The sequence below is a fragment of the Artemia franciscana genome, chromosome 4 (genome assembly GCF_032884065.1).
Source record: "Artemia franciscana chromosome 4, ASM3288406v1, whole genome shotgun sequence".
NCBI classification, from domain to species: domain Eukaryota; kingdom Metazoa; phylum Arthropoda; class Branchiopoda; order Anostraca; family Artemiidae; genus Artemia; species Artemia franciscana.
In genome coordinates this window covers 14,219,851-14,236,267 of record NC_088866.1, presented here as the reverse complement: position 1 = coordinate 14,236,267, position 16,417 = coordinate 14,219,851, and the positions used below count along the sequence as shown (strand labels likewise).

The 16,417-nt window shown below is 35.3% G+C and overlaps 1 protein-coding gene across 1 annotated transcript in view; it reads left to right on the top strand.

Annotated features, from left to right (window-relative positions):
• Positions 1–16,417, top strand: part of LOC136026030 (unconventional myosin-XVIIIa-like) — a 381,572-nt gene that overhangs the window by 152,753 nt on the left and 212,402 nt on the right. The window contains exons 8-11 of the mRNA XM_065702187.1: positions 3,778–3,920; positions 10,388–10,549; positions 11,148–11,292; positions 12,352–12,452. Of these exons, the coding sequence (XP_065558259.1) occupies positions 3,778–3,920; positions 10,388–10,549; positions 11,148–11,292; positions 12,352–12,452 (551 nt within the window). The remainder of the gene's footprint in view (positions 1–3,777; positions 3,921–10,387; positions 10,550–11,147; positions 11,293–12,351; positions 12,453–16,417) is intronic.

Sequence of the window (16,417 nt, the reverse complement as noted above, 5' to 3'; positions counted from 1 at the left end):
ATTGAAAAAAATATTATTGGTGAGTAGTCTAGGATAAACAAGTACTTTCAAATGTTTGATCTTGCAAAAAAATGGAATTAATGGATTAAAATAGGGTCGTAAAGTGTGTTGAAGGGAGGGTTTGTTGAACCCATTGCATTTTAGCCTTTAATAGGGTTTCAGAACTTCTAATTGTGAAATCGAATGATCCCTTTATCAAGTGTCTACGACTATCCGTCCTATACTCTATGATGAGGCCGAAAAGAAAAATAATATTTAATCTGTTGGAGACATATCGCGCCTTCCTAAGTTTACACTAGCGCATAGACTATAGCTTTTTAATAGTCGAATCAAATTGGGGTTTCAGTTCAGATTTAAAGATAATAATCAGTTGATGAGAATAATGATTGATTTAGACCCTTCCTGGCAGCTGGGTCAATTAGTTCTTCTGAACTTAAACGTAGTTCTCTCGTCGGGGAATATTTCTTTAATAAAGTGCTCTATCACATTCACTAATCATCATCATCCTTTCCATCATATCGTCCTTATTACAACCAGCGTGAGGTTCTGTATAGGCCTATTGTCACCGTCATCGACAAACCCCCAAAATCAAGTTTAAATTCTACTGTTTTCCTCATTCATGAAAAAAAAAGCCGGTCTCATGTCTTTGGCCCTCTGTTTCAACAAATTGGAAGTTCTTGTGCCATGGAAATTCTTGCGCCAATTCAAACTTACATATGGCTTCAGCCAAGTTTCATGGAAACATAAGACAACAATTTGATATTATGGTAGAATTCAACTACAAGATGGCTCTTCTCTTTCATCACTAACTGTGAAATACATGATAAGATTTTAAGATTCGTGCTGCTGGGCTGCTATCTCACTTATTGAACATACACTTCTACTTTCATCTTCATTTTGATGTCCAAGCAACACTTCATTTGCAAGGTTGCATAATTTTATGTTCTGGGAAACATAGTCCACTCCGGCATTTCTGGTCTTATGAGTAAGGGTTTATACAAGGGTTCTTGCTGACTTCTCTGCAATTTTTTGCTTCGTAACCATCGTAGTTTCATTACGTCCATAATTCAAATACGGGATGCTCTCACTGAGTTTTTTGTTTGGCACATCTATATAACTTCTATAGGTTATCTGGACTCTCCTAAAACCTATTTGATGTTTCCTTACGACCTGTACGATTTTTCTATTCCGGATTCTCACTGTGCAGACAAACTATGTAGAAGGATGATTGTCCTGACAAATATCAAACATATATGATTTGGGCCTTGATGTACTATCATCGTTGTTAAGTGGGAGTAATTTTCCGAGCGTCGTAGGCATGTGTGAACTTGGGATCTACGAACATCCTGTTTATGGCCATACTTCTAAAACAGTAATACTCTCCTGTTATACATCCGTACTTCCTTTTTTCTTCCACAAAACTATACGCGCATCGGTGACACAATATGCTCCAAAATCTCTTCATCTGCCATGGCTGGCAGGACTCCCTTTATAATCCCTCCTTTCAATCTCTGCCTAACACTTCCAGTAACTATTACTCTAGCAATGATGTTCATTTGTTAAGCAATTATTGCTGACTCTTTATCCAAATGGTATACAGTCATTTTATCTCTTACGTTCCGTACTTCAAATTTGTTAGTTTTCAATAGTTCTTTCAAACATTTCACTATTTCGTAGTCACCAGGCAGGTGTTTATCTTTTTCACTTTCTGTATCATCAATGATTGAAGATAATAGCTAACTGTGAGGTATCTCCCTAGATTATGCATTTTGTCTCTCAGCTTGTTCTGAAACATTTTTACTACCTAAAAAAATATCTATCCTCTGACGTCCTAGGATTAGGTTGAGTCCCAATTTTGGCATTCCCAAGTCTTTTTGAATCAAGCCTTCCACCACATAAGGATTGACAGATTTTACCTCTTCAACACTCTCTGACGGTAGTGGTGCATAACTTCCTTCCTCACCTAACACAGAGTTCCTATTTTCTAAAAGTATAAGCTATATCCCAAGCACATTATGATTTGATGAATAAAAACCACTTCCTAGTAAATGAACAGGTGCTTTTTGCACCTGCTGAGCAATTGGCTGCCGACCATAAAATGCATTTAGGTTGTATGCACCCTGCTGCCAGCTTTCTGGCACATTTTGGGCCCTTGGGACTTATGCAAATATGATTGTCCTCGACCTCTACCACTTGCACCTGCACCATGACCCCCTTGGGGTCATGTTGATTGTTCATTTTTTTCCACAAACCAATTCTTTACTTCCAAAACTTCACGTGGGAATATATCCTACATTTCTCAGTAAAAACCATGTCTGAAAAAGACAAACTTTACGCCATTGTCCAACCCTCAAACATTCTGTGTCGAGCATTTGGAAATCCAGTAAATGTCTGAACTACTTTTTGAATGTTTGTCCTGGCTTGATGGTACATGATTTCCAACCACACAGATAATAAGCTTGAAACTTGGATACACCCCTATTTTAGCTTTCTAGAACCTGTCTCAAAGTTTTGTGAAGTATCGTGTTTTAGTCATAAGGTGTTCAAAGCCTAGGTCACCAAAGTTGGTTTTTGGCGATTACATAGGTTCCCAATGCTCTAACTGACAACTGACAACTTCATACAAGATTTTGAGTAACGAATTTAAAAGTTTCGTATAAGTTTTCATAAGAGTTTCAAAAACTGGTATTGCAGGATTTGGAAACATGAAATTATATTATACAGAACTTCTTTATTCAGGTAGGAAGGACGGGGTATAGAGACACGAAATGGGTTTATCACGAGGAAAAAAGCTTCTAAGTCTTCCTTAGGTTGAAAGTTACCATTAATGTAATTCTTTTTTCTCACTTCATGACCAAAAAGTGCAAGATATCTGTCATACTAGTATATGGCCTGTAGGAGCCGCTTTTGGAGACAGTACTAACTCGAGAGAATTTTATATTGAACAAATAGGCTAAACCCTAGGTAGAAATATGATATTTTTATTATGGTAGTTTAATGCCCAGGTTGGTTCAAAAAAAGATTGATGGTATCCCAACTTTGGGAAATTTAGTGCAGGGAAGGAAAATAGCAACGGGAATAGGCTACAATTTTGCAGGTATAATAATCTAGTTATAACCTATATGGCATCTGGTAATACGGTGGCCTGTGAGTAAACATGGTACTCACATGACGGTAAGATAGCCAACCTCACTGATTATGCTGTTGTAAATTGAAGGCTAGCAGATCAATTTAGAGCACTAGGATATCATGGTTGCAGTGGTAGCTGCATCTAGTAAAGAACAAACTACGACCCATGGTAACCAAAGTTAAAATGCGTTAAAAAGAAGAAATAAAGAAAACTGGCAAGTGAGAAGAAGTTTTCATTTCTAGGTGACCCAGGAATGGTAACTGTTATCTAAATTAGTCTTAATAGTAAAATATTATTTTTAAGAGGTTTTCAAATTTAAGGTAATTACGAATCTATCTAGTTTATTTCAATTTATTTAGGGAATTACAAATTGCAAATTAAGGGAATTTCGTTGTAGGATTGCCTTATTGATGTTAAAAGTGAGCACCAACATGCAGTAGTATCTAGAGTTAATTATAACTAAAATTTTATGTACTCTTGCTCTTGTGTACTTTTTGTCTAAGAAGGCGCAGAAGAGAAGTCCCAATCTACCCTTTCCCTTGTTAATGGATGCCATACAGTATTGATCTTTGCCTTCTCGAGTGTAGTTTTTCTTAAAAAAAAAAAATGAATTATTACCTGTTTGTTAATTTTTGTATTTGTTTCAGTGGAAAAATTGAACGCTATATGTTTGGTGCTAGAAGCTTTTGGCAATTGCAAAACGAATTTGAATAGCAATGCAACAAGATTTACCGAAATTTTCTCGTTGGACTTCGACCAATCTGGACAAATCGCCTCGGCTTCAGTCCAGGTATAAAATTTCTCCACTATAGCATGATTCTCTGCTTTATAGTTGGTTAGTAACATTCTCGTAAATAGTGTATCCATTGGCCGTGTTTGCAGAGATGTATTTAAAGGAGGTTGGAGGTTGATGATACCAGCAATGATTGCCTAACTAATATTTCAGATTAAGCGAAATTGACAAAATTAACTGAAGATTGGGTCCAAAAATTTTCAATGCCTCTTGCTCAAATACATTTTCCTTATGTCTTTGAATTCGGGACTCGCTTCGATTACGATTTCAATAAATAATTTAACCTTAAATCAAATAAAACTTAATAAATTTAAATTTTTGAGGGACTCATTTTTGCGGTTAAATCAGCACCTTAATTTTCGACCTTCAGCAAAATAAAAATGAAAAATATTAGGTACGCTCTTTCATTCTGGACGTGACAAAAATTTAAAACATATTAAAGATTAGCTGATAAATTGAACGATTATTGTCAAAGCAATAGCGGTGACTTAATTAAGAGTGATGTGTCTCGTGTTTTTTTTTTCTGATATCATCATTTAGGACTTTTGATCGTCAAAGTTGGGAAAGGGCTCACTGGATCGAACATTAAATGTTTGAGTCTATTTTAAATTGATAACTGTGAATCCCCAGGGGCAAGGGCTTCAATTTGTTGATTTCAAACAGAGGTCTCTTTGATATACTAAAATGGATAGGTGAAATATTTCATTTTGCTAAAATCATAGAAAGAAGTTTAATTGATGGGGCCAACAAAGGTTCCTAGGCCGATTCTTCTTTTGATACCCACCGCCCCTTACAAGTTTCAACATGTGACACATTGAACGTCTTCTGAAAGATAATCGTTAAAAGATTATTTAGGAGGTAGGCCTAATTCTATTTGGCAATAATTACATCAACGTTTTCATCTTTTTAAAGCAACTCCTTTCTTATAGCAACTAACATTAAGTTTGGATGCAAGTATCACTACTATTAATATCTACGAACACTATGGTCAACATTAAATTAAAATTCATATTTTTCCATGAACAATAAAGTTCAAAGTTAAGACTTAAAACTAACACAAAGTAGATTATATAAAATGTAAGACTCGGAAGTATTTTTAAATTATTTTTAAATTGAAAATCTTGATTGGGAATAAAGAAGTGATACCAAATCAAGCAAAAACTACTACAAGGAAGGGTAGTGAATCTCTCTAGAAAGCCAGACTGTAACTAGCACTTTAATGAAAACCTAAATTGAATAATCTATATAACTAGTCAAAAAGATTGCTATATGATAAGATAAGATTTATTCATCATGAAATACACATACAATAATACATCCCCCAAGGGCTCTTTGGCCTGTAGACTTAAAAGTATAGATCAGCTAGAACAATAATGATCTCTTGAAGGAGTAAAACTCAATTAACTTTCACAAATGTTTTTATTTCGGTAACTTTTTCCTTGCAAATTGAGTTTTTTCTCCTCTGCTGCCACTAAAAACGGGCCTAGACTCGAATACTAAATAGATTGTTTTATGAGCTTTGTGGATGCCGTCTTAGGTTTCAAATGGTCAAATGAACTTTTGTTTGTTGAAGAAGTGTCTGACACCTACGAAAATTGAATGACAAAGTTATTTAATGCTATTCTTTTGTAAGGTGTGCCGGTGATTTTGCGTCGCCTTTTATAACCACTTTAAATTATCCATTCATGACGGCCGTTAGAATATAAAAATGTTTTTAAACATATAGCGTCCATTTAATGTAGTTATTTCTTCTTCTAGTGGCGACTGTAACGTAAAGATTTCGGCGTGTCTTTTCCTAAGTTTTATGTGATGTTACTCATGTGAGTTTTAGACGGAAACCCTTCTCCTCGTTGCTTCCCTGAATAGGAAGAAAGAGAGGGAATATAACTTATGAAATTTCTTCTGTGAGAGCTTTTCCTGAAGAGGAGGGGGAGTAATTTTTATGCATGAAAAGTACGAAGTAATTCATTTCACTTTATTTGAGAATAAGAAGTACCTTTGTTTTTGGCAAAAAGCTGATTTTTGGGTTTTGCGGAAAGATTGAAATATTGGAGAAGGAGTTAGGAGTGCTAAATGTCTTAAGAATTTATTGGGAAATGAGTTTGAAGCTGCAACTTTATACTGTTGAATAACAAAAGGTAAAGGCATCCTAATTCAGGAGCTAACACATGAATTCGGTATGTGTGTTTTCCAGTTTTGCTAAAGCTAATGAAAACTAAATTTAATTTCTTATTCACTTTGTTTTTGTTGTTGGTTATTTCAAAAGTCAGTTTATGGTATTGTTATATACGATAGTCTCATTTTACACCAAAAATCTATCGTCTTAATATTTTTCTATTCTGTCACAGCCGATAATAAAAAGCTCTTAAAGCGAAAAAAAAATTGTAATTTCATTTAGAGGTATCTATGCTCCAAATGTAATTCCTTTTTTTCGTGATCTGCGTCAGCTCGTGAATTTATTTTTGTTAAATTTCATGGTTAAAGTTTTCTGTCATCGTTTTTCTGAATTAAATGACGGTATTCAGTCTTTGGTTTTGTTATTAAAATATATCATCAAAACATGACTAAGACTATGCTTTGAAATATTATGCCCCAAAATATTGCATTGTCAGCATAAACCAGTGCCATACACATCAGATTAGCGTAATTGATTATGTAATAATAGGTATATATTCATATTAGTTTCCTTTGTCTACTTCGAATGCTAAATAAGCTTTCTGGCCTTTTTTGTGGTTTTAGGAGACATCCCCACCCCAATTGTATTTCAGCAGAAGCCAAAGCAAATAGACTGAATACATGCGTTATAATTTTGCTGTGTTTTCTTTATTTTGTATGTTCTTAAAAGTCAATAGGCCTGGGCCGGGAGGGAAGGGGTAAACTCTAAAAAAGCAAGTAGTGTCGGTCAGAGTTTACTTGCTTCTAAAAGACATTTTGATGTTTAGGAATGTTCTACCTTGTTTTAACCGTAATCACGCAAGGGTTCTTAATCCGTATGATTGGGGAAGCAAAGCTTTCCATAGGCCCCTCCAGTATCACTGCTAATATTTAAGAGTAAAATTAATCGTGCTGAACCTTGTTTAAACCGGTGTCCCAGAATCCCATACCCACCAAAAAAAAGTATGTTTCACGGTATAGCATTTTTAGTTTGCGGGATTTGAGGGCACAATATAGGGCCATAGCCCTTTTTAAGGGCTACGGCCCTCTTTATATCTTCAATCATGTAGTAGAGTCAGAATATATAATAAAAAGCATTCACACATGTTTCTGGGAAAGCTTTGGGCTGAGGTGTGAGACAACGAAACTGTTGAAGCTAAAGGTTGTTGACTATAGTTTGGAAGAAAAAAGCTGGGACAGGAACGATTTTGATTTGCCTGTGGTTGATCTGCTAAGATTAGTAACTTATGTTTAGTAGTAGCTTACCGAGGAATTAAAAATAAAGTGAAGAAACAGTACTATACGTCATTGTCAAAACCTTGTGTTCTGATCTCTGTTTCATGGCCCTTTAACCAGGAAGTTCAATGGAAAGGGGGGGGGGGGGGGGAGGAGGGATCCAGCCATCCTATAGTTTCGTACACCCTTCCTGTTTACCTCCCCCGGGTTTCTTCAGGTACCCATTTAGAATTGTGTTGACTCTGGTCGAGCTTACAGAGTCGCGCCATTGATGTCCGTCCTAAACCAAATAGCCAGCAACACGAGGACTCACCCCCCCCCTCTTGTGACGGATATAGTTTTGAAAATTCAATGTAATTCAACATAAACTGCTCAAAGTGACCGAACAATTTTGGTGTCCCAACCATTATTGATTTGAAGCTTTTTATTTTTGATCAGAAAACGATGCAACACTCGTAAGATTGTTTGGAGAGGTCTCCATTGCTGCAGGTATTTGTTCTTCAAATTAAAGTGAAACAGAGCACCATTACGTGGAAGATAGCTAGAACTAGAAAACGGCCAAGTCCTCCAATTAGCATTATTCTCATATCCTATATATACCAAGGTAATTAAAAAATACATTTAAAACAGTTGGAAAAGAAAGAATTGCATACATATCTATCGCCGACTTGGTGATTGTGGATGGCCTAGGACTAGGAGGGGTCACGGACTCACTTTATGCCTCCAGTCAGGGATAAAAAATTCTTACGTGGTTATAGTACAAACGAATTGCCATATACCTACCTTCCTGCTAAAAGGTTGATGATTGTGCTTGGTACGGGAGAGCCACGGGCCTGCATTTTTCCTCCGTTCAAACATATTAAAAATTATTGGATGGTTACAGTCCAAATACAGACAAACGTCCCTAACTTTTTGCTGAAAAGCAAGTAGTGAGAGTGGGACGAGATGGAGGGAAGCGACTCACTCCTTGCCTCCCATAATGCAGATTGAAACATTGCATGTAACGGATTAGTATCACATGCCACCTGCCTACCTCTCCGCAAAAAAACTAGGTTGGTTGTAGGAATGAACTAAGTGAAGCTTGGAATTAGTTTGTCTTTTGCGTAAAGCAGAGACTTACGTTGAGTCGGATTTAATTCCCTTTAGACTGAATCTGGTTCAGCTTTTTTTTTTTTTTTTTTTATTTATACTGAGTCAAGACTTAGTTCATGATCGCACTGAATTTATACTGATTTATATAATTTATACTGAGTCAAGACTTAGTTCATGATCGCACTGAATAACGGGCTAAGGTCGTTAGTGTATTCGGTCAGAACTTAGTTCGTGCATGTACTGTTAGTTTTTAGCTTGGACTTCACTGGTTTTGTACGGAATAGGGTTTATTTGTTTTGTTCTGAATCAAGATTCAGCTCCCTTTTACATCGTGTCCAGACTTGGCTTTTTTTGCACCAGGTCTGTTCCTGGATCATTTTTGAACGATTCTGGTCTTTGCTCGTTTTTACACCGACTCTGTTCGTAGATTAGAGTTAGACTTCTTTGTAACTGTGATCAAGGAGCAATGCGGGTCAATAGTACCTGAAACTCTTAGCCACCAAAGGTTATGAGGTACGATTTTCCACGCGGAGAATATTTGCGGGGAGGGATTTTTGGCTTTTCAGAGGAAATTATACACCGGGGGACTTTGCCAGAATTGTTATACGAAATTATTTTCATTAGTTTTACTTTCTCTTGGCCAACTCAATTTTACGTGTTTTTCAACTAAGAGTAAAGAGCAACATTAAAACTTAAAACGAACAGAAATTAGTCTGAAAACGAACAGAAATTATTCTGTATACGAGGGGGGTTGCCCCTCCTCATTACCTCGCTCATTACGCTGAAGTTTGAACTTTTGTCCCTATTCATTAAGAATGACTCCCGAAACAGAAGGATCGTTCATTTGGAATAAAAAGCTTTTTTAAAAGTGCTGAAAAACTTGAGGGTGATATCGAACCAACTTTCCTTATATATGGAGTAATTTTTGTTCGTTTTAAGTTTTAATGTTGCTCCTTACTTTCAGTTGAAAAAAACTTGCTTTCTTTCTAATTTGAAACAGAGGTTATGAATCTTTAGATAATGCTTGCTTAGACAAGATGCAACATGCGAAGCTTTTGGCGAAAACTTTTTATTGAAAGGGAGGGAGCTGGATCTGCAAGGCTCTTAGACTTGTTTTAGTTTAGAAGGTCACTTTTCATATCAAATAATTTCTCTCAAAATTTTCTACAACCCTCCGATCCATAGAATGTGGCGGGAAGAAATAAAAAGAGGAAAATATAATGTTTTTCACTCAGTCGATGCTACTTTGTTGATTCTGATAAGTACTGAGTGGTTTTGAATTTAAAAAAAGGTACACTATTGCTGTAGGTGCAAAGTTAGGCGTATGACGTGGTAGATGCTGATGAAGGTGACACGGTCCCTTGAGATATACTTTCTGAGTTCCGTCAAGATTTGACGTATCCAGCATCTTTGAAATAGGTATTTAACTAGAAATTTACGAAGCAAGTCTGAGACTTCTTGTACAGCAACTCCGAAAATCGCTTGAAAAGTTCTGGGAACAGGAAGTACTTCCAGATGAGTGTAAAGTTTTATTGATCATCCCTCTTTTCAAACAGTTCGTGGTAACGAAGTGTAGTAAGGAGCGACCCCGCTCAATGGTAACCAAAACTCTAAAAAAATGGAATTTTGATACCAATAGCTGCATCAAAAGAATCGCATTTTAATGCTGATTTTAAATATATAAGTTTCATTAAGTTTAGTCTTACCTATCAAAAGCTACGAGCTGAGAAATTTTGCCTTATTTTAGAAAATAGGGGGAATTCAGCGTATCAGAGAACCCTATTGTAGAAGTTTCAAGCTCCTATCTACAAAAATGTAGAATTTTGTATTTTTTGCCAGAAGGCAGATCACGGATGCGTTTTTATTTGTTTGTTTTTTTGTTGTTTTTTTTTTGTTTTTTCCCCAGGGGTGATCGCAATATTGTATTTACATTAACCCCACCTTTTTTGAAATTTGCATGACAAAGTTAAATTTTGTCTTAGGTATTACTGCCTGAATATCAAAGAGTTAGCCGGAGACCCAAAGACGAGCCTACTTTCCATGTGTTTTATGAAATGATTGCTGGCTGTTCAGATGAAATGAAAAAACAGCTCGGATTAGAAAATACAGACGAGCCATGTGCATTTTTAACTCCTCTTCAAAGAGTAAGTCTTCTTTTTTCATCCATCCCTTGATTGTTGATATCTTATTATCTTATTTTTTTTTAGAAATTAGATTTTTCACTAAATGAAATATTTTTTCTGTTAATTGAGATAAAGAGTTCTCTTCACCAGATGAAATCTTTTCGTGATTTTTCTTATTTTTAATTTGATAATTTTTTCAATTTTGAGAGAAGAATTTTACCAGAAAAAAATAATGCGTTGGAAGAATGATAGGTTGTTTTCTCCGTGTAATTAAAACAGGTAATAACTTGAAAGAATAACAATTTAAGTTTTAAAAGTGTCCTTGGAACATAAGAGGCAACTCGAAACCTCTACAGATGATAGCCTTGACTCTCAGCTTGGAGTTTTTGAGCATTTATGTCTTAAGAACTGTGTTGTCAGTACGCTTTTTTGGTAAAGGCTAGAAACTTTTAAAAACATAACTACAGAATAGCTTTTCCCTTTTCCTGTTGATTGTATTCAAAAGGAGCTTTTCTGAAGTTAAAAAAAAAAAAAAAAAAAAATTAAATGTGATAAAGTACTAAAGATCTGTATTTCTTAGTCCTTGATTTTCTTTGGTTTTAATTTGATTACCTTGTAGCAAGAAGACAAGTTAAAAGCTGGTGGAAGCTGGGCTCGCGTAGTCTCCGCACTAGAATTGCTTGGAGTGAAGCCAACCGAAGTAAAAGCCATTTGGTCTGTCTTAGCTGCCATATACCATATCGGAGTTGCTGGCGCCATCAAAGGTGAGATGCAAAAATGCTATAAAATTTAATTTTGGGAACCAACAAACAATATCATATGTGTTGAAATAGCAGTGAATGTGTTTGATTTAAAAAGGTTTTACTTAATAGCATCTCAAGTTAAACCCTTTGATAGGAGCTGTTCAGATGTTAATCGAGCAATTTTATAAAACTAAAAGTGAAGAAAAAAGATTGAATGCAGATAAAATGATAAATGAGAAAATGAGAAAAAAGACAAAATGCAGGTATTTAAAAGATTTCAAATGGAAGGAAACTGGAAGGTTCAAAATATAAACGTTTAATTCAAGTATAAGCGAGGTTTTTCCTAGGCTAATTACGTTGGACCTATTTTGTCAATTGTGATAACTCTTATACCAACACAATCTATCCTGGCTACAAAGCTAGCTATCCTGGAATGTATTGAGGTAGTTCAAAAGTAAACTGTGTGACTAAAAGTTTTCCTTCTCACCTTGACGAGTAGTGGTAGAATGAGAGGAAGCTCGTCGGAATGATACTAAGCGTATGACAAATCCTTGATCTAGAAGCTTAATCCACTCCTGATGCTGATCTATAAGACAGTTTAGTATAAATGATCTTTGTCAGAATCCACAAGAGCTGTTTGTAGATTTTCATCGTATTGATAGTTTCACAGTTCCATGGAGATTGTTCACATTTATTAACAGCATGGCCATCATCCCTTTTATGATGGTTATTGGGCTGCAACACCATCGAAGGGATTTTGTATCTGCCTGATTACTTAAAGTTGTTTCAAAGAAATAGCACTAGGTAATTAAAGTTTATCTTACTTTACAATCTTCTTTGATAATTAGATTCATCAGGTGCCTGATGAACTAACCTGTTTGAGAAAATTCATGATTTTAAAGATTTTCAGGTTTTAAAACTGGATGGAAGAATGAGCACCTGTACTTTTTGTCCATTACTTGAAGTCTCATTTTTAAATTGGAAAGATAGAAACTATTCTTTCGAGTAGAAGAGTGAGTTTTGTGTTTTTATATTTTAAGTTGTTATTTAGTTTACTTTATAGTTTTGTTTATTTTCAAGGTTCCTTTGGAAAAGGCATTTTTGTGAAGCCACAAGCTGCACAAAGAGCAGCAACACTTCTTGGTATTTCTATAGATGATCTCACTAATGCAACATTCCAGGTAATTTTTCATCCCATATCCTCGTTAATTATATATTCATCTTCTCTATTTCTCTCTGTCTGTTTGAGCTTAGGTCGTGTTTTCAATGAACTTCAAGTCTGATCGTTGATCGTTTATGGGTTCTATTTTATGAGTTATGTTTATGAGTTATGTTATTATTTATAGGTCATGTTTTTTTAGTGGTTTTTTTAGTTATGTGCAAAAAAACAGCTATGCTATCTACTGATTTTCATTAGAAGTGTAATTTTTATATTTTTCAGTTTTCTTTTCATACTCCTTTGTGTACATCTTTTGTATGTAAAGAGGGCATGAATAAATTATTACTATTATTATTAAATGTTAGTTTGACTTTTGTTTAACCACCTCAATTTGCTGTGATTTGTGTGTCCCTGTTTGAATTTATGTGGTATGTTATGTTTAAATTTGATGCTGTGGGCCCAATTCTGCGTTATGAATTTTGTTTCCAACATTTTACTTATCGTTGTGGATGTTGTTAGGATATTCTAGGATGTATTCCAGGGAACAAAATATTTGAATATTTATTTTGAACAACTTTTGATCTTCTTGGCCATAAAAAACTAGCTTCAGAATTTAAATTTATTTGCCATTCTCTTTTACTCTAAAATTTTTCTGAATCGTAAGTGCAGTTTCAAAAATTTATTTCGTTTACCTCTGCCACAATATGTTGCTGGTGCTAGCCGAACAACTTCAACAAAGAAAAACACAATATTGTTCAGTAAGTGATACAAACAAGTTTGTTTTTCAAACTGAATGAGGCTTTTGTGATCGCTTTTTTTGTTGCAGCCCAAAGACATATAATTAAAAACCGCTCTGATTTAGTATGTTGCACACAGTCTATTATGCGAGTAATGCACGCAGCAGCTTCACTGTGTCTTCCCCCAAAGATTTAAGAGTTCGTTCTGAATGCCAATGTAAAATTTAATATGTTCCCATTAAAATCCAATATCCAATATAAAATTTAATATGCAGAGAAACACAAATTGCAGCAAATTGAGCCAAAACGCATATAATGAAAAACTGTTCTGACTTATTATGTTGCACACAATCATATATTCGGGCAATGCACGCATCAGCTTCAACATGTCTTCCCCCCAAAGATTTTAATTTTGTTCTGAATTCCAATGTAAAATTTAATATGTTGCCATTAAGATTTAATGTATAGGAAAACACAAATTACAGTAAATTGAGCCAAAAGACATATAATGAAAAACTGCTCTGACTTAATATGTTGCACATGATCAACTATGCGAGCAATGCACGCAGCAGCTTGAGCATGTCTTCCCTCAGAGATTTAAAATTTCTTCTGAATACCAATGTAGAGTTTAATATGTTGCTATTAAAATTTAATATTCAATATGAAATTCCATATATAAGCAAAACACAAATTACATTAAGTTAAGACAAAAGACATATAATGAAAAGCTGCTCTGACTTATTATGTCGCACCGAATCAGCTATTCGAGCAATGCAAACAACAGCTTCAACATATCTTCTCCCAAAGAGTTAAAATTCGTTCTGAATATCGATGTAAATTTCATTATGTCGCTATTAGAATTTAATATTCAAAATAAAATTTAATATACAGAAAAACACAAAACACAAATTACAGCACATTGAGCCAAAAGACATATAGTGAAATACAACTCTTACTTAATATGTTGCACGCAATCAACTATGCGAGCAATGCACGCATCAGCTTCATTATGTCTTTCCCTCAGAGATTGAAAATTTTCACCGGTTTGAGTAGTTCTGCTGCTTTTTTTTTTTTCATAAAATGTAAGCCAACGTAACCCAACAAAAAACTGAAAAAATTCTTTCGTTGTTGAAGCATTTCCACTAGCAACAACTACATAAATATTACGTATTCCTTCTATTTCTCTTTCCCTACCCAAATCAAATATTAAAATGAGGGAAGACTGAACAAGAGAATCGTCAAAAGTGGAACCTGGAAACTGCACTGCTTTCACTCGAGGTTTTATTCTTTACAATTACTCAGACCATATTTGTTGCTCTTGCTTAAATATTCTCCGATTATATTTTTTTTGTAATTCCAGTTATAAAAAGTAAAATGGATTAACTTAAGTTGATATTATCTAGAATGATGTCTTGCCAAGCCGGTACCACAACTCATTTTTAAATTTAGAGCAAAGTAAAAAAAGAAAAGGAATATCATATAAATTACGGCTCAACACTGAGTTGAACACACATTGTCCACATTTTCTTGGTTAACTGCCATATTAGACACGGTATTGTACAAGTGTCCAGAGTTTAGTATAATGCTGAAAATGGAATAACACATATTGCTCGAAAAAAAAATTATAAGGTCCAGGTTTTCAATTATTTATGCAACTCCCCCCTTCCCCTCGAGTAATGAAGTGTCAAGTAGTGAATTGTTTGTTGCACATTACGCTTTTATTTTTGACATTGCCATTGAGGCTTTTTCTCATTTGAATCTTTTTAATATTGCACTAATCTTCTGGATCAAGATACGATAACTCAGTTATCGTATTTAATGTAAAAAAATAAGTAACTTATTTTTTTAGTTAAAATATTTGCAATATTTCTCTAATTCTTGTTGAACCATGCTATTCTTACGGGTTTGCAACTTCTTGGGGACCTCGGTACGGTCTGGCCAGAGTAGTAGACGTGGCCCTTACCATGGTTTTCAAGGACTGACAGGAATAAATGAATGGTGCTCAAGCAAAACGCTTTTCGAAAAACTATAGTGAAAAGCTTCTGACGTGTAAGTTTACCCTGACAGGATTTTGGGATATATCCCAAATTTAAGTTTATAAAGACCTTATGCATTTTAAAGCTTTAATTGCCCAAAACTACTGTAAGATTATTTTTATTTTATTTATTATGGCACTTGGTATTTACCAAGTGACATATAGCGATCGCCATTTCTGTTGGTCTGTTGATCCCAGTTTTGCTAGTTTGGGCACTTCCAGATAAGCTAGGACGATGAAATTTGGCAGGTTCTTTAGGGATCAGACTAGATTAAAATAGACATAGTTGTTTTCCCCAATTCGACCATCTTGGGGGGAGTGGGGGACGGTTAATTCGGAAAAATTAGAAAAACATGAGGTATTTATACTTACGAACGGGTGATCAGATCTTAATGGAAATTTATATTTACAAGGATATTGTGTCCCAGAATTCATATTTTAAATGCCAACCAGATCTGGTGACATTGGGGGGGAGTTGGAGGGGGAAACCCGAAATCTTGCAAAACGCTTAGAGTGGAGAGATCGGGATGAAGCTTGGTGGGAAGAATAAGCACAGGTCCTATATATATAATTGAAATAATCAGACTGGGTCCGCTCTCTTTGGGGTAGTTGGGGGGAGGGGGTGGGGAGTGGACGTAATTTTGAAAAACTAGAAAAAATGAGGTATTTTTACCTTACGAACGAGGTTACGAGATCTCAGGTTCGAATCCCTGACCATCACAATTTTTATATGAAGAAGATCCAAAACTATATACGTGATCAATATAGCGATCGCTGAAAGTTGGCGGGCTTATCAGGGACCCGACCAGATTAAATTAGAAATAGATGCTTCCCCGATTTGACCATCGGGGGGGGGGGGGGTGAAAGGACGGTTAATTCAGAAAAATTAGAAAAAATTGAGGTATATTTAACTTACGAACAGGTTATCGGATCTTAATGAAATTTGATATTAAGAAGGACCTCGTGTCTCAGAGCTTTTACTTTAAATCCCGACCGGATCCGGTGACATTGGGGGGGAGTTTGAGGAGAAAACCGGAAATCTTGGAAAACGCTTAGAATGGAGAGATCGTAATGAAACTTGGTGGGAAGAAGCTCTTGGCTCTTGGCTTTTCCGACCTCATCACAAGTGCTGTATGAGCTCTTGTTTTTGTTATTTGTTTCTATTTCAGTGGCTTTTTAGAGTACAGAGAGACATAAGAACCTCTAATTCTTTCT